This window comes from Lonchura striata, chromosome 23 (genome assembly GCF_050655825.1).
Source record: "Lonchura striata isolate lonStrDom1 chromosome 23, ASM5065582v1, whole genome shotgun sequence".
NCBI classification, from domain to species: Eukaryota; Metazoa; Chordata; class Aves; order Passeriformes; family Estrildidae; genus Lonchura; species Lonchura striata.
Window position 1 is genome coordinate 1,970,757 of NC_140725.1, and position 27,979 is coordinate 1,998,735.

The 27,979-nt window shown below is 53.6% G+C and overlaps 1 protein-coding gene across 1 annotated transcript; it reads left to right on the forward strand.

Annotated features, from left to right (window-relative positions):
* The first annotated feature begins 2,117 nt into the window (after positions 1-2,117).
* On the forward strand, positions 2,118-27,967 carry RNF19B (ring finger protein 19B). Its single transcript, XM_021539427.4, has 10 exons — positions 2,118-2,206; positions 15,792-16,461; positions 21,301-21,506; positions 23,564-23,708; positions 24,092-24,254; positions 24,702-24,816; positions 25,213-25,353; positions 25,497-25,704; positions 26,652-26,783; positions 27,168-27,967. Exons 2-10 carry the CDS (start codon positions 15,902-15,904, stop codon positions 27,649-27,651), a joined length of 2,154 nt encoding a protein of 717 aa, XP_021395102.1. The 5' UTR covers positions 2,118-2,206; positions 15,792-15,901; the 3' UTR covers positions 27,652-27,967.
* The last annotated feature ends 12 nt before the right edge of the window (positions 27,968-27,979 follow it).

The following is a 27,979-nucleotide window of genomic DNA, read 5'->3' on the forward strand; positions in this document are numbered from 1 at the left end:
TCTGGTGCTGTGTCCTCTTTGACCTGCAGACAGTGTGGAGGATGAGGAGGCAGATGACAGCATCGACTAACAATTGAGCTGGGTGGATCCTGGGGCCTGATCCTATCTCAAGGATGTTCTGTGCAGCTGGAAATGTAGCTTGTAATTCCTTTTATCTCTTCTCCTTGCTGAATGTGTCCAATGCTTTAGATCACCATAGCAATGGTGGTTTTTTGCTGGTTCTCTCTCCTGTTTCTTCCTGTGTGAGGCTGAAAGCACTGAGCCCCTCTGTATCCTCTCTGTCCAGAGCTCCTTGCAGCATTTTAACTGATGTAATCCCTTTTTTCCCTCCTCCCTTTGAATCTCCAGTGTGTGGAGGAGCTGATGTTATTTCCTTCTTTCCTGCAGCAACTGGAAGCCACATTATTGTCTTCTGTTTCTGCCTTTCATACTTTGCTGCCTCCCTCCCTCTCTCTAAATTCACAGGGAAAAATCTCTCCTAATGCAGGGAATGAGAGCATTTCCTGGCCTCCCTCTCTCCTGCCTCCACAGGGACTCTGACCCTCTGTGGTATCCCAGAGGAGGCTGTTCCTGATGGACTGATGGAGCTTTGTTGTTTATCCATGGTTCTTGCAGTCCTGCATGTGTTCAGGCACCAGAAAGTGCTGGGCTGAATGTACCCATTTCCTGCAGAAATTATTGGGTTTTCAGCATAATTGGGCTCTCCTGCTCCTCTGCCATCCTGTCTCTGTGCTCAGGTGTTTTCATTACCTCTCTGAACCTCCCATTACCAACCTTGTGCCTCTCTGGCCTTTGTGGTTTTCTTCCCTTGTTCCTTTTGATGGTGGATGTTAAACTGTGCTCTTCCTCCTTGTCTGGGATTGTGTCCTCTGCTCCTTGCCTGCTGTTTTAAAAACCTGTTCTGCCTGCTCCTCCTGGCTTTCTGGTCTGTGGGATGGAGGAGCCTTGGCTCCTTCTGAGCTGGGCTGCCTCTGTTTGATCCTTACCTGAGCGTGGAGCATGAAATGGATTTCTGGGGAGCTGTGGGGAGGCTGCAGTGGGGAGTCTGTGAGCTCAAGCCTGGATCCTCTGGAGCTGGAGCTGTGCTGTGACCTGTCTCTCTCAAGCTGACCTTGAATGTTTTCCACAGCACACGATGCTCTGCAGGTGCTGTAAATTCCTTCTGCTCAACCATTTCGTTCCAGCAAGCTGCTTATCAGGCACTCTTTTGAAAACTGTGTTCATATTTCATACACACAATTATTCAGCAACTATAAAAGGGGAAAATTCCTATTTATAGCACAAGGACCAGCATCAAATAGGACACTGAATTCTCACTGATAGAGGAAGTGACCTGTTCTCTAATGCAGCAATATTTCTGCTGAAAAGAAACAGCATCTTGAATGGGGGGAGGGATGAAAGCCCTGGGCCATCTCTTTCCATTAAAAATGTGCTGCAGTCCCAAAAATGTATCTGCCCTTCTCCCTTCCCAGTGAAACCACTGGCGACAGGGACTGCAGGAAAACCTTTCACTGTGGATTTGTGGTTAGTGGTAATGAGCCCACCGATTCCTGATGGTCTGGTTTGGAGCTGGGCTTAAGTTTCTGATCAATAACCTGATCTCTGACCTTGACGTGGGGGCGAGGAGAAGCCTCTGCAGAGATGTCAGTGGGGACTTTGTGCCATCACGGTGCTCGTGTGCACAGCCCCGAAGGAGCGAGCACGTGAGGCTGAGGAACAAAGAACTGCCTGGGAGCGAGCAGTGGAGGGAGTGGGAAGGTGGGAAGGGCTCAGGGGACACGGGTGGAACTGCTGCGGGTGAGGTGAGAGCCTGTTTGCTCGGAGCCCGCTTCCCCTGGCTCCCTCTGCTCTCTCTCCCTTCCAGGTCTGTTGAGCCACAAGGCCATCGCTGTCGCCGACTGTCGCCCTGTCCTTCCCGCGGTCTCTTTGGGAAGAGCTGCAGTGGGTGATACCAAGCGAGGCCCTGGGAGGTGGAGGAGCAGAGGATGGGATTCCCCTGCCGTCGCTGTGGCAACGCTGGGCAGGGAAGCAGCAGCGGGATGCGATGGGCGGCTGCGTGGCGTGGAGGGTGCGCTGGGGAGGCTGCGGGGGCCGGGCTGCGCTGACATCACGCGGGGAGTGGCGCAGAGGGAAGGGGAGTGGGAAAGGGAGCGCGGGGAGACTGCGGAGGGGAGAGCGCGGCACCGCCACTGGGCTCCGGGGACAGGTAAGGGATGCCCGGGGCAAGGGGGAGCTCCGCCAGCTGCTGTGGGATCAGCGTCTGCCTCGGCATCTCTCGGGGTGATGTGGGGCTGGGGGACGGCTGCTGGGCAGCGGGAATATTATTATACAATGCCTGAACAGCCTGGCACAGCAGGGCTTGGCGGTGGGATGCTGAGAGCAGGTCAGAGCCCAGCTGGCTGGCGCAGGAACTGGTGCAGATGCTTCCCACCAGGATAGCAGCGTGTGCGTGTCACTGGTGCTGTACTGGGAAGAGCCAGGAGTAGCTGCACTTCCAGAACAGGATAACGGGACTGGAGAACAGCCCTGGTCCCTGCCTGGAGAAGAGTTCTCCCTAGGGATTACAGCACGGATCATTGACGAAATTAATCAGAAGTTTGAGGCTCCATCCCCTGAGCTGCATGTATCTTAAAGGAGGCTGTGAGCAGAGCTGGCGCACTGGGGACCGAGCCCAGCAGCGCGTTTGTGGTGGGAATCCTAAACTGCACATCCCCAGCAGCCTCAGCACTTCCCCTGCCTGTGCAATAGTTCTGGGGAAGGCAGCCAGGTGCACGGGTACTGCCAGGAGCATTCTGGATGTGGATCCTGGGGATTGCAGACCTGGAAGCAAAACAACAAAGTCCTTGAAGCCTCTCTGGGGTGTCGTGTTGCCTTTTAGCACAAGGGTTGCATAACGGGATCTGTTTTGTTAGCAGAGGGAGTGAGGGTGACAGTCACCTCTGCCCAGCAGTATCTGTGTGCTGTGCTGGCCCGTGGTCCTGGGGGGAATTTCATCTTTTTCTTAATCCAAGAGCTGGGCTGGCTCCATGCTCCTTCCCACCTCCAATCCCACAGCTGCAGGGTGCAGGGACTCCACACCTACACTCAGGCTACACAGCCTTAGCAAACTAGAAAATGAGTTTGTGAGCACCCCACTCACCTGTGCTGACCTGATTCTGGCCTGTCAGGATTCTCAATGTGTTTCCTCTTCCCTGACTGAGGAAAACACATTTGGGTTCAAAAGCTCAGTGTTGGGGACCCCTGTGTGTGTCAGAAATCAGAACAGGAGTGGAGATTAAAGAGGCACAAAGTAGAAACCTTGCTTGAAATTTGAGAACAGGAGAGGCCAATGCTCCTGTCACAACCATTTTGTTGAACCAACACATTTCCCAAGGCAATAAAAGGGCTGGGGGCTGTGACTCAGTGGGGCCACGGAGAAATGCAGCCAGAAGAGCTTGAGAGTGTAATTGCAACAAGAAGCATAAATATGTTTCAATTAGGGAAGCAATTGCTGTGTGATGCACAATCCCTCCCCACCAAGGCACACGTGCTGGGTGTACTGGGACCACTTGGGAGTGGCCCAGGTGGCCATACTGCTGCTTATGGGATGGAAACTGCTAACAGCAACAGCTTGTGCTGCTCTGTGGGGCTTCTCTGGGAGCAAGGGGTGGGAGCCCCACGCTTGGAGGGTGACAGGCAGTGCTGTCACCCAGGTGGCTGCATGGCCAGCTGCATTCCAAGCCTCTGGCATGGGCAGGGAGGGGAGGGCCTGTCAGCTGCTCTGTGCCAGCCCTCAGCTCTGCCCAGGGCAGCTGTGCTGGGAGGGAGCCAGCTTGGGATGGGCCCCTGTGCCCCAAGGGGGATCTCACTGGGCACAGCCTGAGCTGGGTTCCCAGGGCCACTTTGGGAAGGGTGCAGGGAGGAGTTAACACTGCTGTTCTGCAGTTTCATCCCCCAGGTTGTGGTTCTGCATGACCAGCAGCAGGACTGCTGGTTGTGGTTCTGCATGACCAGCAGCAGGACTGCTTCAAAGTCATGTTCCAACTTGATTTTTTTTCAAGGTTATTCAAAATTCAGTGCAGGAATGGTACCGGGGCCTCCCACAAACAGAAAGGCCAAGTCACCCCCTCCTAGTCCTTGACCTTCTCCATGGCTCAGCTGGCTCTCCTTGCTTTCCCCCATACTTGCCTACACTGCAAAAGGGATGATCATGTGAATATTACAAAGCCTGGCATCTGCACATCAGCTGCAGCAGCTGAAGCTCTGACATGCTCCCGGTGCCTTGGTGTGACCCTGTCCCCGCAGACATGCTCTGTCACCTGTGTGTTCAGCCTCCACCACAGGCTGTCACTGCCAGGCACACAATAATACAGAAATACATTAACTGGGAAGTCGTGCTCCCTCCTGGGAAAAGTGCTATGGATCTGTGAGCCACTGCAGAGACCCGGAGCATCAGGAAGAGCTGCCTTTGTGCCAGTGTCCAGAGAAGGCCCTGGGAGCTGAGCCAGGTCCTGTGAGACATTTTAATCCTGCCTATTTCACAGTCCATCTTGGCCATGATTCCACTGCAGTGAACATTTCCCCCTTCCTTAGTTAGGGGCACTCACAGGCACCTACTTGGTGTTTGTTTTCACTGCTTATCTGGTGCCAATGGGAGCAGGCAGGGCAGCAGTGCAGCAAGGAGAGTCGAGGAGAGTGGGAATACACATTCCCACTGTTGCCTGGCCACCCTGCAGACCCCTCCATCCTCTCCCTAAAGCCAGGCTGAAATTTCTTTCTGCTGAGGTAGCTGTTTGTTAAATAGTTGAGGTTACTTGAGTAATCAATAGTTCTCTGGTTCCCAACAGAAATATTATCCCTTTGGCCAAATCAGCTTTTCTATCTTTGCTATAAATCTGCTCCTGCCTCTCAGCTGTTGAAGGATCGAGGTGCATTCCTGATTTATCTGCACAGAACCCCACTCCTCTTCTTTCCTCCTGCCAGCACCACTTTTTCTCTCTGAGGTTAAGCTGTAAGGGCTGGAAGCACACGGAGAAATCACTGGAGTCATTGGACTCTTCAGTCTCAGCCCTTCTCTTGGCCCTGCCCCAACAGCTCCTTCTCTGTGCTTGCTTCTCCAAGGAGAGAGTTGAGAGTCAATGGGATCCTCATGGCCAAGGGCACTGCTGACATAACTCCCAGTCCATGGACTCCAAAGCAACTTGGCTCAGCTGCTGCCAGCTGAAGAAAAATTGTTCCCATCCCACAGCAGGAGCTGTATCCTGGAGAACCAGGGCTGGAAGACAAGGTTCCATGGCTGCACATAAATTTTCCTTGCAAACAGGCAAAGGCACCAACTCCCAGGAGCTGGATTTCTGGTTCCACTCCAGCAGCCAAAGGCTGGACTGTGGCTCTGGGCTCCAGTTTCCTGTGACTGAAGGAGGCCATGAGGTTTGTTCTGCTGCTGGGGCAGTGGAAACAGCCTTGCTGTGCATTGTGAGCATCTCTGCACATCTCTGTTCTTTCCAAACCAGAAAAGGTCACAGAGACCCAAGAGAAACCCACTTCCCTCCTTCACTGAACTCCTTCTGCCTCACACATGCTTTTGTTGCCATCCCTTGCTTGCCAAAGGCAGGAACAAACACTGGGGTTTGGCAGGGCTCAGAGCCTTGGCGTGTTGGATGGGAAAGAGGCATTCTTGGTCCTCAGCCCGGGGACAGGGCTCTGCTCCACGTCCACTGCCAGATTTTCCAGCTGCGATTTCGCTGCTCATCCCATGCTGAGGGCACTGCTCTGGGGATGGGGAGCACCCCTGGGTGCTGGGCTGTGAATCCTGCAGGAGATCCATGGAATGGGGGAGGGAATAGCTGGAGCAGGACCCAGAGCTACGTGAACCCCTGCATGCTGCTGTGGCTGAGCTTCACATCCAGGGGAAGTGCAGGAGGAGCTGGTGTTGCCCTGAGAGGCTTTTCCCAAAGAATGCCTGATTCCAGGGAAGCAGGGAAAGGCAGAGGGAGGCCATGTAAAGCCAGGTTGTCCCTGCTTTGGCTGTTTTTGCTGACAGCTCCTCCTGAGAGACGGCAGGGAGGGATTCTGTAACTCAGGGGCAGCTGAGAGGCTCTTGGCAGCTACTGCTGTTTCAGTGTCAGGCACTGGACTTTTCCTGGTGCTCAGGGGAAAAGGGATGGCAGCCCAGATCAGAGATGGCAGGGCTGGGCAGATGAGAGGCTGCTGCCTCTCTGTTGGAAGGATGCTCTGGAGCAACAGCAGGGCTTGATTTCAGAGAAGCATTTGAGGTCTCAGTGCACACTGATCATCCCAGAAACTTCCTACTCAATTTTCTGCTGTGCACAGCCCAGTATGAGGCAGCACAGGGGGAAGTTTGCTCCAACACTAGTCAAGACAACCCACAGCTGACAAGCCCCAGAGAGGGGTGAGTGTTTCTCATGGTGGTGAAGGGCTGAGGGAGAGGAGGGAGCAAGAAGAGGAATTTCCTGGTTGTGGTAAAGGTGTTTGAAGTTAGAGAGAATGGGCTTGTGGTCATGGCATCTGGTTGGGGAAAGGAAGGAGTGGGTCAGCAGCAAAACCCAGCAGAACAAACCCCATTTGCCCTTCCATGCCAGCCCAGGAATGAAGGACAAACTACAGCTCCCCACTCCCTTTCGCCACCTTGCTCTGCTGCAGAGGACAGAGCACAGGGGGAACAGCCCTGGACTGAGCTGGGGGCAGGGACCTGGCAGTCAAGAGTCAGACTGGGGAAAGATCTCAGCTGAGACAAGGGAACCCTGAGCAAGCACATGTTCAGAGTGAGAGGCTCATACATTCCCCACCTGGTTAATGCTGGCTCAGCCCTCTGGAAAATGACACACATTTTCCTTGCTGTGGGGCCAGAGGGCTGTGCTGGGAGCTCTCCCTGCTCCCCCAGCCCGGCTGCAGGCAAGAGGTGCTGCTGGCAGGGTCCAGAATCACTGTTCTTTCCCCTTTTCCCAGCTGTTGCTGGTTATGAAAACAGGAATGTTCCCCAGGCAGTTCTCAGCAGGAACTGCCTTTTCCAGGGCTGACCGCATGGGCTCTTTCTTCCTCTTCCCACCTCCTGACAGCAGTCACAGTTTTGGGTACGTTCTAGTCTTGGCAAAGCACTGCCCTTCCCTGCTCCTCTTCCTCACATGACACACGGGAGAGAGAGGCTGTGGCCTGTGGAAGGGGAATGTTTGTTCCTGGACTGAGATCAATACAATTTTTGAGGCAGTCCTTCTCCCAAAGCCCACAGAGAGAAAGAAGAAAAGTCGGGATCAGTCTCACACCGTGGGGATTTATTTACACCCCAAACTGTCAGTCTGTTCCTAGCACAGAGATCCTGACACCAGCTCTCCTTTTCCCAGTGCAGGATGGGGGGCACAGCTTGCAGGAACACCAGGGCATGTTGTGGAACATTATTTCTTGTCACATCTGAAGCAGAGTGTCCACAGCACAAAGGAACACTGGGCAAAGCTTAGGGAAGGCAGGCAGGAGACAGCAGGGCTTGCTGCTGCTGCTGGAAGCTGAGGGCACAGAGCTCAGCAGAGAGGTCAAACACAGGAGTTAGCACAGATTTCAGGGTAGGAAACACCAGGGTTCAGAGCTTAAGCCAGTTTCTAAAAGAGCTGGACTAGCAGGAAAGGGGAATGACTCCAGGCCAGCTTTGTGGCAGTGCTGGATACTCAGAAGACACCAATGGCACAGAAGGGGGTGGATTTGGGCCACATCCTAGCCAGGAGCTTGGGAGTCCTTTGGAAAACCCAAATAATGCAACTTAGCTAAGTCAGAGAGAAGTGGTCTGGCTAAGGCCAATGTCAGTCTGAATAATTCCTTCCACTCTCTCTTCTGCTTTTGTGCAGCAAGGCAGGAAGCTGAAAATTCTCTGGCTTATTTTGGGAGTCCAGAGGTCAGTGACTATTGATCATCCTGGCTCTGAGGAACACATGAGTGTGTTAGCACTCAGATCCCTCCTGACTCCTTAGCATACATCCACAGAATTTCCTGCCTCTTGTTTCAGAATTCAGGGAAAATTCCTGCCACCAGCGCTGAGTTAAATTGAAAGTTGGTAAGTTCAGGAGGCTTCTTTTGACAAGGCCCTAACCTTTGGAATTGCCTCAAGAGTTGGTAAAGTCAAATAATAACTGGCTTGGAAAATCCTGATGGTTTTATGACCTTTCACAATGTCTGTACTTCTGTACCCAGACAAGGGTCACCACACTGCTCCAAGACATGACCCGAGGGATAAAGGAAGAGTTCTCTTCCTGTGTTTCCTTGGTGTGATTGCCATTGCTCAACTCTGTAAAGCACAGGAATTACTCCAGACCATAGCAGAGTGGCTGGAGTGCTGACCTTGTTCCCATAAACCCCACTTTGGGATGAGAATTCAAGTCTCTCCACGACCTCCTGGCAAGTGAGGGAATGTGGATGTGGCCATTGCTGAAGGGGCTTCAGAAAACCCTGCTGAGGACAGTTGTGCTTGGAAGTTGTGCGTCCTTGGAAGTTCTGCTGAGACCTTTCCCTTCCCAGGTGCTTTGTGGGATTGAAGCCCAAACTTCCTTGGAGACCAGGCAGCCATGAGGAAAGACTTCATCTACCACCTTCCCATGGCAGCAGGACCCAGTGGTGCTCAGTTCACTGGAGCTTTCCCCCACTAGCAGGTCCCTGTGAGCAGTGGATTATGGCCTGGCAACAGGGACATTGCAACATGCAAACCCCAAAACTGCAGCGCCTGCTCCACTACACAGCAAAATAGGTCGTGCATCAGCAAATGAAAAAGGACAGATGGTGTCTGCTAATACAGCTTAGTTTATGGCCTGCAGGATTAACTCACTAGTTGTCATGTCTGCAGAAAATAGGAAATGGGTGGGTCAGCTGGAGGAAACGTGTGGTGTGCCCAGCCCTACCTGTGCTGTGGGATGCACCAGCTGGAGAGGATGTCAGAGATCCGGTGAGGTTTTGAGATGTTGCTGAAGAGCTGCCAGTGTCTTTTGGGGGCTCTGGGCATTGGAGATAGTGCACCAAGCCTTCCTGCCCACCTCGGATTCCCACAGTCCCACTGCAAAGGTCAGCGCTGCAGGGATTGACGTGAGTGGAGCAGGGATCTCCAGCAGACACAGGGACACCCTCTGTGGTCTCCAGCAGCTCTGCAGGAGGAACCCACAGCTTCCTGTCCTCTGCCAGCTGCAGGACAGTCTCTAGTTCAGCCTTTTGAACTCCCAAGACTCCACGTGTCTGCAGGAGTAAGACTGAAAGCTGAGGCAGAAGCCTCAGGTCTTTTCAATGCCTTCTCTGTGACACACTGTTCTCCTTTCCTGGAAACCAGGCCAGTGCCTCACTCTGTTCTCCTTGCAGAAATCCAAGCCCGTGCCAGAGCTCTGCCTTGTGCATCTGCTCTCTGAAAGGCAGGACAAACTCTTCCTTTCCTCTCCATGGGTGCTCCTCCTGAAGATTTAACTTTGATCTTGCTGCTTCTGCTGTGGCCAGGTTTGCTTGTGTCCTGCAAGAGGCTGAGCATCCCAAAAAACAGCTGGCATCAGGAAGATACTCCAGAGCCAGGGGCATGCCATGCCATGCCATGCCATGCCATGCCATCTCCATGTCTCTTGGCCTTCTGCTGTCACAGGTGTTTGTCACCACCACCTTCTAACCACAGCCAGCCATCACAGGCACTGAGGTTTTCTCCAGTGACTAATTTGCCTGTGTTTATGCCAACACCAAATACTTAATTGTCTATTTAATGACTCAGGTGAGGAGGGAGTCTGGCTCCTTCCTCCTGCCATAGGGATCTGGCAGCACCCTACAGTGCTAAACCTTCTCAGTTATAAATCCCCCATCATTAAGGGTAGCAGGTCAGTGGTGAGAGTGACTTGAGAGCAGGGATCATTGTCACTTCTATCCCCAAAGCTTTTCAATGAGCGTGGAGGTGAATAAAGAACACAGAACAGCCTGTGCTTTTATTACAAAAGGAAATGCTGCTTTTTGTAGAGGGGAAAAGCATGTCAGATTACTATTATAAGTAATTGCTTAATGGCCCCTACCTTTGCGTCAGTGCTGAAGTACATCCGAGTCCCTTTTTGGGGTCTCTCCTCGCTGCACGTGTGCCACCAACGGGGCCAAGCCCGTGGCCATCCCGGCTGCGGGAGCCCTGCAGGAGACAGGATGGGGGAGCTATGTGGGCATGAGAGCCTCCACATTCTTCCCCCTCGAAATCTCCCCACCTCCCACCTCTTTTATCAGCTGCTGACAAGATTTGCCATGTGTGTAGGCGGCTCCCAAGCTTCCAAGATGATTCCCTGCTCCCCCCGCCTCCCATCCATGAGAGGAGCGCCCAGGATTTCGGGGAGGGGGAGCGCAGCATTCCTCCGGCTGCCGGCCTGTTCGGATGCTTTCAGAGAGCTCCATGTGGTAACTCTCTCCCAGGATTTCACATGACAGCCTCTTCCCCAGAAAGTCGCAGCAGGGAGTGGAAGATTGCCCTGCATGTGGGTGTTAGGAGGGAGCAGAGTGGGATGGGGAGATGGAGGGGAGAGGAGGTGCAACCACACAATAAACCAGAACAAATCCTCTTGGAAGAGCCTTGCATTTCTGATCCCAAGGCTCCCATCTCCTGCCTCTTCCTCTTCATTTGAAAGACTGTCAATCTTTGTTAAGTCCAGCAGAGAAAAGAAGAGTCAAGCACAATCATCTCCTTCCTTCCCTGAACACATCTCAGGGGACCAGGAGAGGCAAACAGAACACGAACTAACCAGATAGAGACAGAGATGTGCACACTGGGGAGAGCCCTCCCCAGCCACGGGTGTCTTCCCTGGAGAGACATGAGCGGCCATTAATGACATCTCCATCTGACAAATGATCACAGTGCATGTCATTACAACCCAGCACTTCCCCGGGGCCCTGGCAGAAAATGACCCCAATGAGCTTCAGTTCTCACAATCACAGCTGCTCCCCAGTTCAGCATCACTCCTTGTAGAGCTCCGGGCTCTTGGGGTTAAGGCTCGCCAAATGCCTCAGGCAAGGCGAGATTGAAATCCCTACTCTGGAGCAGAGACCCCTAAAAGAGGAGCAGGGAAGCCCACGAGCCCCTGGCACAACTCCCCAGGGCAGGGAGCTGGGGGGACACCTCGCACTGCACTTCTGAGAGATTTAAAACTACCTCTGTGCTGCTTAAATCTGTCTGTCCCTCTCATCTTCCTCCAGATGCCGTGAGTGCAGCACAACTCCGGTGGGTCCCGTGGTGGGTCCTCAGTAGAGAGACCCCTGAAATTGCCATCTGCATTTTGGCATCCTGAGGCACCTGGATCCCTTTAACAGCCCTGGCCGTCCCACCTTAATAAGGCCAAAGGTCTCAGCCTGCCCAGCAAAACCAGAGCTGAGTCATTCTCGAGTCTCCCTGTGCAAAAACAAGGAAGAATTCCTGGTGTAAAGCTGCTCCCCTCCTTCCTGCATTTCATCAGCAAGCAGCCACATGAGCTGGGTTTTCTCTAAACTCCATCTGCTCTGCAATGCAGCCTGTCCCCTTTGAATAATCCCTCATCCTTGCTTGGGAAAAGTGGGAGAAACCCTGGGGAGACCCACAGACTTCTAGAGAAAGGAGTGCTAGGGAGGGGTTCGCTCCTCAGTGCCTGCATTCCAGAGGTTTAAGGCAGATTGGATCTTTGTGTGTGCTAAATTAGCTGTTTCAACACCCCCTGTGTCCTGCAGGCCAGGGAGGAGAGCACCAGGCAGGTATTTCCCATACCTGTGATATTTGGGTCACCAGGAAGGGGGAAAAGTGGACAAAAGGGATGTGGTAGGAGCTGGAATTTCAATTTTATCGGCTGTAAACCCCAAACGGACGTGCTTCCTCCCAGTGTCCCACCGCAGCCAGGCACACCCCGGTTCCTCCATGCAGTCTGACTTTCACAATCCCTTCCCAGCAGCCCAGCCTCTGCTTTCACTCTGAATTACCAAGGGGAATTTTCATTACATCACCAGAGGCACTTCCTCCTCGACAGTGATAGAGCTGTCACTGTGCTTTGCAGGGGGGTTTTGGGGTGTGGGTGACGAGGGTATTTCTCTAGAAAGAGAAATACCTCCCAAAAGCAGGTCCAGCCCAGCTCAGCCTCCCACAGTGGTTCCATCCAGGCTGGGAACAGCACTGGGCAGTGTGGGGTGGTTCCAACCGGTGTCTGGACAAAGCTTTCTCCCTGGAAGCCTTCCTGGGGGATACAGTGCTTTCAGGCAGCTTTAAAAGTCGCCTGTGCCAAATGCAGCGGGGTCGGAAGTCAGCAGTCTTCCAGCTTTCTGCCAGCGTAAGCAAAAGCAAATTTGCCTATTGGAGCTGGGATTTGCAGAATGATTTGCTGCAGCATTTGAGTCCCCCTCCACGCCCCCGCCTTCTGTATCTTTTTTTGTTTGTTTGGTTTGGGTTTATATTTTCAAATATCCCCCAGTTTAACGGTCAGGCCCGTGGCAGCTTCCCCGCAGCTCTGGGGAGGAGCTGATCTGATCTCACTCCCAATCCAGTGACTTCCCAATCAGCCTCTTTCCTCCCTGGCAGCTTGCTTTCCTGCCCTCTGCTTCCAGTTCCTGGCTGTTTGTCTTGGGGGTGTTGTTTTTTTGGATTTTTGGGGTTTTTTTTTTGAATCAAAACAAACTACCGGGTTCAAGCTGCTAGTCAGGAAGCCGCTGAGCAGGAGCCTTTGCTCCTGGCAAGGGCTGTGGAAACTCGCCATGGAGAAACACCTCAGCCATAGAGAACTTGTTTTTAAGTAGCTGGGATGTCTGGACCACAGTGGGGTCCGGACAATTGGAAATCTGTGTCTCAGAGCTCCATAAAAGCACTGAGTTCTCTCAAATATAACCACTGGCAAGAGCTCTGCACAGTTTAGGAGGAGGGAAGATGGCTCTGAAGTCACTTGGATTTACCCTGGCCTCCCCCAGCCTTGCTGGTATCGTGATTCCTCATATAAGGCAGTGAAGAGTCATTTCTGCCCCATCAGCCCATCCTTTCCCAGGAGCTCCAGATGGTTTTGCTCTCTGTCTCTCTGCGTCTGCACTACTGGTAATTCAGGCCTGTCTCACATTAGCTTTTGAGCTGAAACCTTCCCACAATTAGTTAGAGTCTGCTTCTGCGCTGCAGAGGACGTAGGGCTGAGCTGGCAGAGCGCTGTCTGGGAGATCCGTCCCACACAAGTCCTGTTCAGGGTTCTCTATTTCAGTCAAGAAGTGTGATTTTTCTAGTGAAATCATCAAAGCAAGACAGTCTCTGCTACAGATGGGCAGCGACAGCCATTTGAAGATGCCTCATACCTGGCTTGTCTCAAAACAGAAGTAGTTATTTTCAATATAATCTCGTTTTATACTAATATAACATCTCTCCCTTCTCCCTTCCATCTGGTGCTCCTTTCCCAAGGAAAAGGGTCCTGTTCCTCTGGGACCTCCACACCACAAAGTATCAGGGAAATCTTCATGCCTGCCCAAGGACCACAGCTCATCAATTCACTGCTCAGGGAAAATGTGCTCCACAGACACCCTGGAAGCATCCCTGCTTCTCTTGGAGCAGAGCTGTTTGGCCCTTGCCAAATTAACTTGCTAATTAACAGAGTTTTTTGATCCCAGGCAGGAATTTACCACTCTGAGGCCAAACTTAAGTGTGGTCCAAAACTTCCAGCTGGTCCAAAGCCCTGTGTGCTGTGGCAGGAATGTGAAGAGCTGACAAATGTCTGGGGAATGCAATCTCTGAGGAAGGACTTGGGTGTAGCAGACATCTTGGGATAAGCAGTAAGGGAGGGTGTATGGCAGGCACAGAATTAATGGAGAAGGAGCACAGGGAAAAGCAGGATTGCTGCAGGGCATTTGGGAGAGGAGGAAGCTTCATTTGTGCAGGTGATTTACTCCTTCTGTGCCTTCATTCACCCATCAGACAGGGAAGTGTCATCATTATCCCCACTGTGCTGACAGATCTGGGGTCTTTGCCTACAGCAACCCAGAAGCACCAGCGCTGAAATCCTGGTTCCTTGTTCCCATCCCAGCCCTTGGAAGGATCCTGGTAATAATAATCATGCAAACAGGCTTTGCTGAGGGAGATGATTTCAGGAATGGTGATAGCTGGGAGACAGTGAGGGAGCCACACTTGTCACATGAATAACCACAGTCTGTCCAGTTAGAGCTGACAGTCTAAGGAGAGGCAGCTCCTTCTGTGCTGATTTAAGAGGCTCTTCGTAGACACAGCAGATCTTTCTGCTTCACCTCCCCTGCATAATAAGAAGAAGCGTCTTTCCTGTTAGTTTATCTGCCTTTAGATGGGATGTGAAGCTGGCAGACCCCTCTGGGCATGGGGGAACCCTGGAAGGAAATGAAGGCTTTTAACTTTCTGCATGAGCGCAGTGAGAATGTGGGTTGTAGTTTCAGTTCCTCTAAACCTGGCACTCAGGGAGGAGTTCCAAGCTGAGTAAATCTTTACAAGATCTTCAGAAGCGTTATCAAGGAGGGACACACAGCGAGGGACAAGGTGGTCCACTGGGATGGATGGATTTAGAGGGGGCTCCTGAGGTTATAGACACCCCTCTCCAGTGAGAGATGCTAAAAAGCAAACTGCCCCAGGGTTTCTTATAACTAGGAACCTTTTTCTTTCTGCACAGTCCAGCCAGATGATTCCCCCCATTCCAGGCCCTTGGTGAGGCAGCCATGGCACTGCTGAGTGAGGGATGTTGAGGAGGAGATGTAGAGCTGAAGGGTGAATAATAGAATAAGCCGAGTCGGAAGGAACTCATCAGAATCATCGAGTCCAACTCCTGGCCTTATGCAGGACACCCCATGAATGCCACCATGTGCCTGAGAGTGTCCAAACATTGAGGGCATCAGGGCACTGAGGGGAAAATTAGAGTGCTGAGGGGACCCAGGAACTGAGAGGAGCAGGGTGTTATGAGGGCATCAGGGCACTGAGGGGAAATGGGGAGCTGAAGGGAGACAGGGGTGTTTGGGGGACATGGGGGCACTGAGGGGAGCTGGGGATGCTGATGGAACTGGGAGGCTGAGGAGAGTCGGGCGCTGAGGGGTGCAATGGCACTGAGGGGAGCAATGGCACTGAGGGGAGCCAGGGGCTGAGGGGAGCAATGCCACTGAGGGGAGATGGAGGCACTGAGGGGAGATGGAGGCACTGAGGGGAGACGGGCTGACGGGAGCCAGGGGCTAAGGGAAGATGGAAGCACTGAGGGGAGCAATGGCACTGAGAGGAGCCAGGGGCTGAGGGGAGCAATGGCACTGAGGGGAGCCAGGGGCTGAGGGAAGATGGAGGCACTGAGTGGAGCAATGGCACTGAGAGGAGCCAGGGGCTGAGGGGAGCAATGGCACTGAGGGGAGCCAGGGGCTAAGGGAAGATGGAGGCACTGAGGGGAGCAATGGCACTGAGAGGAGCCAGGGGCTGAGCGGAGCAATGGCACTGAGGGGAGCAATGGCACTGAGGGGAGATGGAGGCGCTGAGGGGAGACAGGGGCTGAGGGGAGCAATGGCACTGAGGGAGATGGAGGCACTGAGGGGAGCAATGGCGCTGAGGGGAAATTGAGGCACTGAGGGGAGATGGAGGCACTGAGGGGGACAACGGTGCTGAGGGGAGCCCAGAGGCAGAGTGGAGGCTCAGCTCTACCTCGCTGAGATGCTTCCGAGCCACTCGGAGGCACCGCAGCCGCAGGACGGGCGCACGGACGGGCACCGCAGGCTCCGGGACTGCCCGGGGGCGATGCCCACAACCGAAATGGCGGCGGCGGCCGCGCCCGGTGCGGGGCGGGACGAGGCGGGGCCGCGCTCACCCGGCCCCGGCGCCGCTTTCGTTACAGCGCGGCCGAGGCAGCGCCCGGCGGGACGCGGCGCCCGGAGCCCCCGGACCGATCCGCTGCCTCCACCTCGGTCCCACCGCCGGTGACAGCGCCGGGCTAACCTCGCCGCCATGGGCTCCGAGCGGGACTCCGAGTCACCGCGCTCCTCATCCATCCACTCGGCCGCCGCCAAGTGCCCCAAGCCCGGCCGCCGCCGCCGCCTCTCCTTCCAGAGCGTCTTCTCCGCCGCCGCCGCCTCCGCCGCGGGCGGCCGCCGCCGCGCCAAGGCCGAGCCGCCCCCGGCCGCCCCGCCGCCGCCCCCCGCCGCCCCGCCGGCCCCGCCGCCGCCGCCGCCGCCGCCCGCCGAGGAGGCTCCGGTGGTCCCGGAGGGCGAGGAGGAGCTGGAGTGCCCGCTGTGCCTGGTGCGGCAGCCGGCGGAGAACGCGCCGCGGCTGCTGTCGTGCCCGCACCGGTCGTGCGGGGCCTGCCTGCGGCAGTACCTGCGCATCGAGATCACCGAGTCCCGCGTCAACATCTGCTGCCCCGAGTGCAGCGAGCGCCTCAACCCCGCCGACATCCGCCGCCTGCTCCGCGACTCCCCGCACCTCGTCGCCAAGTACGAGGAGTTCATGCTGCGCCGCTGCCTCGCCGCCGACCCCGACTGCCGCTGGTGTCCGGCCCCCGACTGCGGGTGAGTGCTGCGGGGGACCAGGGGTGGCGGTGGGATGCTGCCACTCCGTGCTGGGACTGCCCGGGCAACGGTGGACCTGAGCCCTCGGGGAGTGGGGAACCGCTGTCCTCTCCATCCTGGGACGACCTGCTGTCTTCCCTCCTGTGGAGGGGAACACTTCTGTCTTTTCCATCTGGGACAGCTCGGCAGGGAAAACCTGCTGTCCCATCTGTCTATCCTGGGGCGTCTCGGGGAGGGTAGACCCCCGCCCTGGAGGGATGCTGCCTGTCCCCAACCATGCTGGGATAGCTGGGTGAAGAGGAACGCGCTGTGGGTTGCTGCCTATCCCCAGCAGGACAGCTGGGATAGCCCTGGGAGTCACTGTCCGTGCCCGTGTGGGTCCCAGGACAGCACAGAGAGGGGTGGCTCACCCTCAGTTGGGTGCTGCTGCTGATACACTTCTGGTCCTGCTGTGTCCCATGAGGAGCCCTCGCTGCAGGGGTTCTTTGCTTATCTGCAGTCTATTCAGGACAGCTGATATGCCTTGGGTACCAAAATTCCATCTATGCCCATTATCTCTCAAGAGCTCCAGGATCTGACCTTGGGGATTATGAGAACACAGACAAATCGGGCAGGAGTGATATGTCTCGAAGGGGGTTTTAGGCAGAGCCATTGCTTCCCTAATATAACAGAAACCGTTTTTTTCTGCACAAATGGTAAGTGTGGATTTTCCCAGCTGTGCTTTTCACTGCCAGTGCTGGGGACAGTGCATGAGGACAACGCTGCAGCCTCCAGTAGTGGGGAAGAAAGGACTGTAACCAGTCCCTCTTTCCCAGTGAGGACGTGAATACACAACAGAGAGGAGTGATGTTGACTCACTGTCCGTTGCCCAAGTGAGGAAACGTCTGTCTGTCCAGAAGTCAGCCCAGCCAAGCCTGATGACTGTGTAGTTATGAACGTGTTGCTTTCGTTTTCTCTTCCCTTTTCTTTTAAACGACCTCTGTTGGGTTTCTGTTCTGGGCGTGAGCCAAAGCTGCCTGGAAAAGGGCTTGGTCGGGGAACTTAAGAGAAGTGCTGTGAAGTTGAGCTATAACTCAGCTTGGATGGCAATTTTGGGTAGCAAGAACATGAAAGGAAAGTCTGACCTAGTAGTCGGAATGGAAAAAGTGGTGGGAGGATTGTGAAGATTTAATCAGAGCCTTGTAATAGGCATCCTATGCAAATCAGAGAACCTGGCTCAGGTTACCCATTTCACGGCCTCTTGAGCATCCTGCATAAGGGCTTGTTCTTTCAGACGGTGCAGTTAACAGCAAACAACACCTTTGCTCCTTTCTGAAGCCAAATCGAGTGCAAGATCTCGATATTTCAGCAGCGCTGGGGATAAGATCGGGGAGATAGAGCAGCCACGGAGGGAATGCCTCTGCTGGTAACCAGCTGGAGAAAATCCGGTTCCTGCTCACCGAATCTCAGTTCCTTGAGTGTTGTGTTGTTATCTGTGCTTAGGATAAGGTGTACAAACCTGGGCTGGCTGGTTGGAAGGAGCCAGCGCGGCCCCGGAGGGCGTTGCCTCTGTGACAGCAAGGCAGCCTGAGCCTGATCCCTTCCTCTGGGAGGTTTGGGCAGGCTGGCGTCACACACGGCTCTTTCTCTGAGCCAAAGCCTCCTCCCTGGTTAGTCAGGGAGCAGGATGAGCCAGGTGACGTGCTGGCATCCTCCTCCCAGCCGCCCAGAAGAGCAAGAAGCGACCCCGGGGCTGTTGGAGATGTTGGAGACAGCTCTAGTGGACCGGCGCTGCTGGTGTGTCTGTAGCGCTGGAACAAAGGCTGTTGGAATCAGCCCTCCGGCAGGGAGAGGAATTAATCACCCTATTCATTCTTCCCAGCAGAGCTTGTGTGGCTGTGCTTATGTAAAATCAGGGTATGAATTATTTACAGCGGGCTTTCCCCGCTGTAGTAGTGCTGGAGTAGTACAGAGCGTAGGGCTGGGGGCACGGCAGGGTGATGTTTGGCACTGAATGTCACCCACCACTGTCACCCGAACTGAAACCTGCCAGCAACGTCACTTCAGTGTCAGAGAATTCCTTTATTCTGGCCAGGATGTGCAAGAGAAATCATTTCATCCACACACGCCTGGCTTGTGCAGTGAAAATCCTTCCATCCCACCTGGTTCTTTACCAGGCTTTTCACAGATTTATACATTAAAAACCTCAAAGAAATTCACGTTCCTTGATCTTAAATTACGCAATGAGTCGATCTCCTATTGGTTATTGATCCCTTCGATGCTAATTCGGCCCTCATTCTTTGGTTCTCTTATCGATCTTTTCCCAGACCAGGTGTCTCCAGCCTCACCGGGGGGTGATGTTTGTTGATGTCCGTGTATTTCCTCTGTTTCTTCTGGCTCCTCCCAGTCTGTTGATGTTCAGCTCATGAGGCGTCACCCCGGCTTTTGAAGAGAAACTTCAATTCCCTCCCCCTGGGCAAAGGCGAACAAAACCCCTGAGTGAAGTTACAACAAAAATGCTAAAAGTTGTATCATTACCAGCGCCACCGGGGTGCCCCACGAGGACTGGGGTGACACTGGTGGTCACCCCCACCGAGGTGGCGGCATCAAGGAGCTGCAGGGCTGTGACAGGACCCTAAAAACATCCTGTGCCTTCCTCGCAGCGTTTCCTAAATGAAAGATCCTGGCTGTGCTGCCCTGGGGGAGGAGGAGAAGGAGGAGAACACAACACCGGTGCGTGTTGCCATGGAAACCCGGGTCAATTGATGCGCCATCAATCGCAAAACAAATCATTTTCTGTGTTTGCAGCTCCGGGTTTGTTGTTTTTTTTTTTCCCCTTGCTACAATCAGGTGGTATCGCTGTCTAGTGTTTGTCACACTGCAGCCTTCCCAAAAGCTTGGGAGAAAAACAGAACCTTTGAAGAAAACGGAGGTGTGTGGGCTGAGATCCGTGAATGGGCAGGAGGAGGGATGGAGGAAACTCGTGGCCATCCAAGGAGGGGGCTGGAAGCAGAGCCGTGCCATTCCTGGGGTCTCAGGAAGACACTCACATTCTTTGTGGGGAAAACTCAAGGAGGAGAGAACTCAGTTTCTCCTCTTATCTAAAGGGATTGAGCCTGAAAATGGCCATTTAAGCCAGCAATATGTTGGAGGTCAGTGGAAGAGGACAACCACTGTCCATCCAGGTCCTGCCATGACTATTCCTCAGCATTTCACTTCAAAACCCACTTTCCAAATTGACCTTGACCTGGAGATGTGTTATTTCTTTCCCCACTAGACAGTCCTGGAGCTTCTTTCCCCACAGCTGTCGGCTTGTGCATGATATTTGTCATTTCATTTCAGCTCCAGCAATAAAATATAAATGCTGATGATTTTAATTTCTTGAGTGTTTAAAAAAACCCAACATTTTGAGTGAGGAGTTAATTTAGGGTGTGCTTAATATATTACAGTGTGCTCTCCTAGGCTGCTGTTATGGTTTGAAATAGCAGTGTCACAACACAGCTGGGCAGATGAAGCTTTTCCTTTCTGTCTTGCCAAGGGCAGGCCGGGGGGTAGTGACAGAGTGAGGAAATTTAGTGGAATATTCCTTAGAGAAGGTGCACAGGAATCAAATTCATCCCTCCCAACCCCCTGGACCATTTGAAGCACAGAATTATTTTATAGGAACAGAGTGGTTTGGGTGGAAAGGGACCTTAAAATTCATCCACTCATGGGCTGGGACACTTCCAGGGATGGGGCTGTCCCGTTTCTCCTCCTGCTGGGCTCAGGTGCAGGTGTGTGGATGCACAGGCAGAGCTGCAGTCGTGCCTGCCAGCCCTCAGATGTTGTTTCTTTGGCGATGCTGTCGTAGCCTGGTAGGATGAAGTTGCTCAAACTCCCACGGGATGTGAATCATTGTGGTATGACACATTCAGTGGTTCTCACGCCGCTGCCTCGGAGAAGGAGAGGCAACTACAACTGGAGCCACACGAGCTCTAAATATGAAACCTTAAATAGGAGTTGTTCTCTTCTGACCACTAACAAAAATACCCTTTTTGCCATATGGATGTTGCAGGACCGGGAAGGCACTTCTGGGATTGCTCATGTCAGCTCCTGCCAATGGAAACAGCCTCATCCTCAGTGACTGTCAGTCAGATTTCTGCAGCACTGCTTGGTGATGCTGCTTAGGCTTCTGTGTACACAGGACACTTCCTTCTGGGCGTGTCACACTGCTGTCCCAGTGAGCTGGTTGAGCTTGGCCTCTCTCTCTTGCACAGTTGATTATTTTGCTCCAGTTTTGGCTTGTTCCAAAGGCAGGGCATTGTTCTTCACCACTCTTCGGAAAAGGAAGCTCTGAAGAGATCCTCAGGAGCTTGCTTGTTGACTTAGCTACGTATGGAACTGTTGTTGCACTTTTGCTAGAATCATTAAGTTGATAGAAGTGCTGAGGACAAGCTCAGCTTTCCTAGACTCCTCTGGACCATACAGCATCCACCCATAGATCTGTCCTAAGGAAATGAGGGATGTGTGTGCCTGGAAAGAGCAGCCAGAGCCCATCCTGGGAGGAAACAGCAAGGAGTTAGCTGGGCACACTGGGCCAGACAAATCTGCCCTGTGTGAGTTGCCAGTGAGAACTGCCAGCAGTTCCTGAGGAGAGAACAACTCAGCATCTCAGGCTGCCTGCATGAAAGATCCTTGCCCTGAGTAACCCAATTAGCAGCGCTTAATTTCAGGCCCTGCAGAGCGCAGGAATGTGTCTGGTGTGGAGGCTGCCGTAGCAGTGATCAGGAATGAGAAGGGGGAAGGTGGGCTGGTGGCTCGGGGGTGTGTGAATGAACGGGCTCTCACCTGGTACCTTTGTGTTTTAATTCCTCCCCGCAGCTACGCCGTGATCGCCTACGGCTGTGCCAGCTGCCCCAAGCTGACCTGCGAGAGGGAGGGCTGCCAGACAGAGTTCTGCTACCACTGCAAGCAGATATGGCACCCCAACCAAACCTGCGACATGGCCCGGCAGCAGCGGGCACAGACCCTGCGGGTACGGACCAAGCACACGTCGGGCCTCAGCTACGGACAGGAGTCCGGGCCGGGTACGCATTGACCCATTTCTCATCAAATAGTACAGAGCGTAGGGCTGGGGGCACGCCAGGGTGATGTTTGGCACTGAATGTCACCCACCACTGTCACCCGAACTGAAACCTGCCAGCAACGTCACTTCAGTGTCAGAGAATCATGGCATTCCTTTATTCTGGCCAGGATGTGCAAGAGAAATCATTTCATCCACACACGCCTGGCTTGTGCAGTGAAAATCCTTCCATCCCACCTGGTTCTTTACCAGGCTTTTCACATATTTATACATTAAAAACCTCAAAGAAATTCACGTTCCTTGATCTTAAATTACGCAATGAGTCGATCTCCTATTGGTTATTGATCCCTTCGATGCTAATTCGGCCCTCATTCTTTAGCTCTCTTATCAATCTTTTCCAAACCTGTGACATGGCCCAGCAGCAGTGGGCACAGACCCTGCGGGTACGGACCAAGCACATGTCAGGCCTCAGCTACAGACAGGAGTCCAGGCTGGGTACGGATTGACCCATTTCTCATAAAATATCCCATATTCAGAGAGACCCACCAGGCTCCAACTCCTCATCCTGCACAGGACAGCCCCAAGAGCCACACCCTGATTTTTTGGTTGCTTGGCTCTGTGTGTGTGTGTGTGATGAGGGAAACAGCACGTCTGTGCAAACCTCCTCCCTTCAAAGCCTGAGTGCCTCCTGCAGCTGTGAAACTCAGAGTCATTTCCCCTCCTCGTGTGTGTTAGAACACATCTGATCTCTTCCAGCAGCACCAAACAGATCAGTAGGTGATGATGTGCTTTGGGTCCTTTTGTGTCACGGCAACCGCCCCAGCTCTGCTTGTGGCTCTTTTGATCTTGGATGTTCTTGCTTTTCTGCTGATCTAAACCCTGAACAAGCAGTCGCTTTTTTACTGTTGCAGCTTCAAAGTTGCCTGGTCGTGAAGAGCAGCATTCATGGCCAGCTGAGTGTGGGGAGCTCTGCTCTGTGCACTGTTAGGTCTTGGTAATGGCAGGTACCAAAAAAATGCCAACCCACAGAACTCCTCCGCTGCCTGCTAGGAGCTGCTGTGTCTGCTGAGTTTGTGTTCCTTAAAAATAACTCTATTGACTCTGGAAGTGGGCAGTGAGGCCATTTTTTTAAAGCCCTGCCCTACCCCCAAACAAAATACCCTGTTTTTCCTTCTGTGTGAGGAGTTTAAATATTAATTCACTCAGTGTGGAGCTGTCGTGGGTGGTTCTGAGGTGGCTTAGTGGTGTGCCAAGGTCCAACATGCCCCAGTTTAGAGAGCCCTAAGAATGGACAGCATAGATACTGCCCCAGCCAGCAGAAAAAGCCAATTTTTCTATCCTGTTAGAGAGATCCCTGCCAGGAAGGGCACTTAGCCACGGGAAGGGAGGTTTTTGAGACAGTGGTTTCTCCCCAGCCCGCCGTGCTGGATCCAGCCTGGTGATTAATAAGGTGTGAGCAGGACTCACAGCTGGATTTCATCTTGCTGAGCTTTGCAGGGGCCAGCAGAGCCCTGAACCACGGCACAGCCATTGCATAACCACGATCAGATGATGCCTGAATTAGGGAAGGGATGAAAACCCCTTATCCTGCTCTGCCAGCAGCACGCTGGGGCCTGGGCAGCCTCTGCAGCTGTGTGTGGCTGCAGCCCCTGGTCCCCTAAAAGCCAGATTTGGGGTTTCTCCAGTGCCTGTCCTCCCAGTTGTTGTGTTGTTCTTGGCCCATGAATCACCTCCGTGGAGCAATTCGGTAATGGCTCGTTGTGCTGGGCAGGTATGACTTGTTCCCAGTGTTTAAACATGAATTCTGGAATACATCCCATTCAAGATTAGAACAAGCTTTTTATAAAGCGGCTGTTGTTCCCAGTCCCTGCTGTTGGTGGGGTCTGTCACATCAGAATTATCTTCTCGGAGATAAATTAAAGACTCACCACCCCCCTGCGAGCAGCAAAGGTGTTCTGCTGCAGGGAAAACAAGGATTTCAATCCTTGATGAGACTCCCCTGGCTGACTGCTCACTCTCACAGCAGAGATCCCACCTGAATTCCCTGTTTCCTCCCCTCAGCTGATGACATCAAGCCGTGCCCACGCTGCAGTGCTTACATCATCAAGATGAACGATGGCAGCTGCAACCACATGACGTGTGCCGTGTGTGGCTGCGAGTTCTGCTGGCTCTGCATGAAGGAGATCTCAGATCTGCATTACCTCAGGTGAGCAGGGCAGCAGCACGTGCCTCTCTCAGGCTCTGTGGAGGAGCTCACTGCCCTGGTTGGACTTTCACCCTCCTGCTTCAGCGAAATTTTATTGTTTCTGACCCAAAGAGGTGAACTCTGTCCCCACTTATGCCCTTCCCACACCAAACAAAGCTCCTGATACAATTGCCATTGAGGCCTCTTGGTGTACTGAGTATTAAACATAGACCCAATAGTGTGATATTCACCTTTTTGGGAAAAAAAGAGACAGAAAACTTATTTGTATTGTCTACCTTCTTCCTAAATTTTGAGTTTTATTCATGTGCAAGTTGAGCTTGGGATTCTCAGGAGCTTATAGGAATTGCTGGAGTGCTAATGCCATTTTTTCCCCTTCCATGAAGCCCCTCTGGCTGTACATTCTGGGGAAAAAAGCCATGGAGCCGTAAAAAGAAGATTCTCTGGCAGCTGGGCACGTTAATTGGAGCTCCTGTGGGCATTTCCCTCATTGCTGGCATTGCCATTCCTGCCATGGTCATTGGCATCCCTGTGTACGTTGGGAGGAAGGTGAGTGTGGGGGGCAGAAGGGTTTGGGGTGCTCTCTGTGCTGTCCAGAAATTTAGAGCTGATAGGAAGGGTGGATCTTGTCATAGAACCCAAATTCAGTTTTCTCTTCTAAAGCTTCTCTTATCTCCTGGGCTTTGTGTGGGCAGGGGAAAGGTGGTGGCTGATAGCCCTGGTAGCCCTTTAGGCTCAGGTCCTCCCAAATGCATTTTGCATGTCTTTTGTGCCTCTGCTTTGACCCAGGAGCACCCAAGGAATCCCTTTTGAGCCCATCAGCCCTGTACTTGTGGTAACTTCTCTTTCTTCAACACACCCCCTCCTGCTAGGTCTGCTCTGTGAGGAGATCTGTGCTCCAAATTAGGTTCTTCAAGGGCTCATACAGCTGTAAAATCACTTCTTAATGTCCCCTGGGTGTCTGCTGTTCTCACCTGGTGCATTTTCTTCCATCAGATCCACAGCAGGTATGAGGGGAAGAAAACCTCCAAGCACAAGAGGAACTTGGCCATTACTGGTGGGGTCACCTTGTCTGTCATTGCCTCCCCAGTCATTGCTGCTGTCAGTGTTGGTAAGTGGGCTCAGCCCTGTCCCTTTTGCTGCCCAGTAGCCACTGAGACAAGTGGGTAGCCCAGCCCTGTGCCATGGGGGTGGCCAGAGGGCATTTTGCAGAGTGCAGCTCAGTGTGGGTTTGGGCACAATGCTGTCGCCCATCCTGGAGTCCCTTGTCACACAGAGCTGTCTCCTGTCATGGTTTGGTGGCTGATGCCTTGGAACGTTCTTGGGGGTTCAATGCTCTTGGGGTTCCCCCCCTCAGCCCACAGAGCTCCTCCACTGTCTGTCAGCATAACTGATTTGGAACCTTTAAATGCAATAAAAACATGACTGAGAGAGTCCCTAAAAAATCTTTTCTGTCTGCCCAACGTATCTTCAAGCTCTTCTTAACCCAGCTCCTCCTCCTCTCCAGGAATTGGGGTCCCCATCATGCTGGCCTACGTCTACGGGGTCGTGCCCATCTCGCTGTGCCGGGGTGGTGGCTGTGGGGTCAGCACAGCCAATGGAAAGGGGGTGAAAATCGAGTTTGATGAAGATGATGGACCCATCACAGGTAAAAACTGGTGATGAGAAGGCGGTGAAGCAAAATGCTCTTGAAATGCTTTGAGGTCCTGATGTCTCCCAAACCTGAGACGAGACGTCGCAGCCGAGCGCTCCCGCTGCCGATTCCACCCCCTGTGCTCTCCTTCCCTGCAGTGGCCGACGCCTGGAGAGCCCTGAAGAACCCCAGCATTGGAGAGAGCAGCATTGAGGGGCTGACCAGTGTGCTGAGCACCAGTGGCAGCCCCACAGATGGGCTCAGTGTCATCCAGGGCAACTACAGCGAGACTGCCAGCTTCGCCGCCCTGTCCGGGGGCACCCTGAGCGGGGGGGTCCTCTCGGGGAGCAAGGGGAAGTACAGCAGGTAACTGGACAGTGGGAGAAGCAGAGGGGATCCCAAGGCCTGTGTGGGTTGAGTTGGTTTGTTTTGGGGGGCTTCCCAGCAGTGCGAGTGAAGCTGCTTTGATCTAGGGGTTGTGTCGTGGTGGTTTTGTGCCTTGGTTTGTTGTAAAATAACCGGGTCTAGGAGATCACTTAGGATGATCTGGAACCCAGAGCCACCCAGGGCTCTGGCACAGATGGCCCAGAGAGGTTGTGGGGTCCCCATCCTTGGATGCTGCTCTGAGCAGCCTGGTCTAGGAGAAGGTATGCCTGCCCATGGCAGGAGGTTGGAACTGGATGATTTTTTAAGGTCCTTTCCAACCCAAACCATTCCATGATTCTGTTTCTAGAGTCAGTGCCAGTCTAGTTCTTGCAAGGAGGACAGATCCCTACTGAGCTCCTTGAGACCACAGAGCTGATGCTTCAGCTTATTTGGGAACAGCACAGAGTTCCTGCCTGCCCTGCTTAAAGCTATTCCAGCCCTGTTATCCCAGCCTGGAGGCTTTGATGCTTCCTGTTCTGCCAGCAGGGTCATGGCTCTCCAAGTCAGGAGGTTACACCACAGTTTTCCTCCTAACTTGCCTGTGAGTCAGTTTGCTGGGTAATTAGAGCCACGTGTTGATGTGGCAGCCAGGATGTAATCTGTGTGCGAGATCCATGGAAATCAGCTCTTCGCAGGAATCGTGTGAGTCATGGCTGTAAACACTGCTTTACCTTCGTCATGGAAAACGGAATGGATTTGCCTAAATAGAGCCAAAAATGAGACTAAACGAGAGCAACCACCGGGGTTAAACTGCAGTGTTTAACATGGGTTAAACACTGAGCTGGGCCAGCTCACAGGGATTCTCGCTCTCCCGTGAGGAGCAGGGATGGGTCGGTGCTCCTGAAGCATCAGAAACATTTCTGAGGAATCCTCTTCTTTCCCTGCAGGCTGGAAGTCCAGGCAGACGTGCAGAAGGAGATTTTCCCCAAAGACTCAGTCAGTCTGGGGGCCATCAGCGACAACGCCAGCACCCGAGCCATGGCTGGTTCCATCATCAGCTCCTACAACCCCCAGGACAGGTGGGAGGACGTGGAGTGCTGAGGGGAGCGTTGGTGGAGGCCGTCCTGGGAGTGTGCACGCTCTGTGGGTGGTGGGATGGCTGTGTGTGCACCAGGGATCCTTCTCCCAGCACGGCAGGAGGGCTGGGGACGGTGTGGGAGCAGCCTCCGTGTGTGGTGGGCAGGCTGGGGAGGGGATCTGCAGCCCAGCACCCTCAGGGGCTGCTCTGGCAGTTTGTGGGGACTCTGGAGCTTTCCCAGCTCAGCCTGGGGGTGGTTGTGGCTCTCATAGGAGGATTCAAGGAGGGCAGGGAGTTGTGGGGTGAGGAGCAGCACCTTGCTGGTGTTTGGGAGGTGTGATCCTCCCAGCACAGCCCAGTGACGTGAGGGTGGTTGCTCCTGCAGGGAGTGCAATAACATGGAGATCCAGGTGGACATCGAAGCCAAACCCAGTCACTACCAGCTGACCAGCGGCAGCAGCACAGAGGACTCCCTGCACGTCCACACCCAAATGGCAGAGAACGAGGAGGAAGAGGAGGAGGAGGAGGAGGAGGAAGAGGAGGAGGATGACAAGCGGGAGCAGCCGTGCGAGCACCAAAGCTGTGAGCAGAAGGACTGCATTGGCAGCCAGACGTGGGACATCACCCTGGCCCAGCCCGAGAGCATCCGCAGCGACCTGGAGAGCTCGGACAGCCAGTCGGACGACGTGCCGGACATTACCTCGGACGAGGGCGAGTCCCCCCTCTGTCAGACTGCAGCAGGCTGCCCTCACACCCCCAGAGCAAGAGGTGCCCAGAGCCCAAGTGCCCACCTGAGCCACTGTGCCCAAGCCGAGGGCTGCCGGCTGGATGAGATGGTCCAGCTGGAATGCATCGAAGCCAGAGTGTGACCTGAGCACTCTCCTGTCAGCTTCTGGGCCAGGGTTGTGTCCCTGTTGGCTTCTGTTTGCCATCCTACAGCTGGGCTCCTCCAGCCTCGCCTCGGGGAGTTGCTGTTTCTTACGTGACAGAAAAAAAAAACACCAACAAAAAAAAAAAAAAAAAAAAGGAAAGGAAAAAAAAATAAATTCCCCCCTGCCCTCTTTTTGTTTTAATTTATTGGTTCAAACTCTGTGAGGTGTGTAAGAGTGTAAATATGTACGTGCGTCTGTATGTCTGCAACCATCCTAAGGGACTCTTGGAATAAAGATTCTGGTTGTCATTCGACCTGAATCCAAC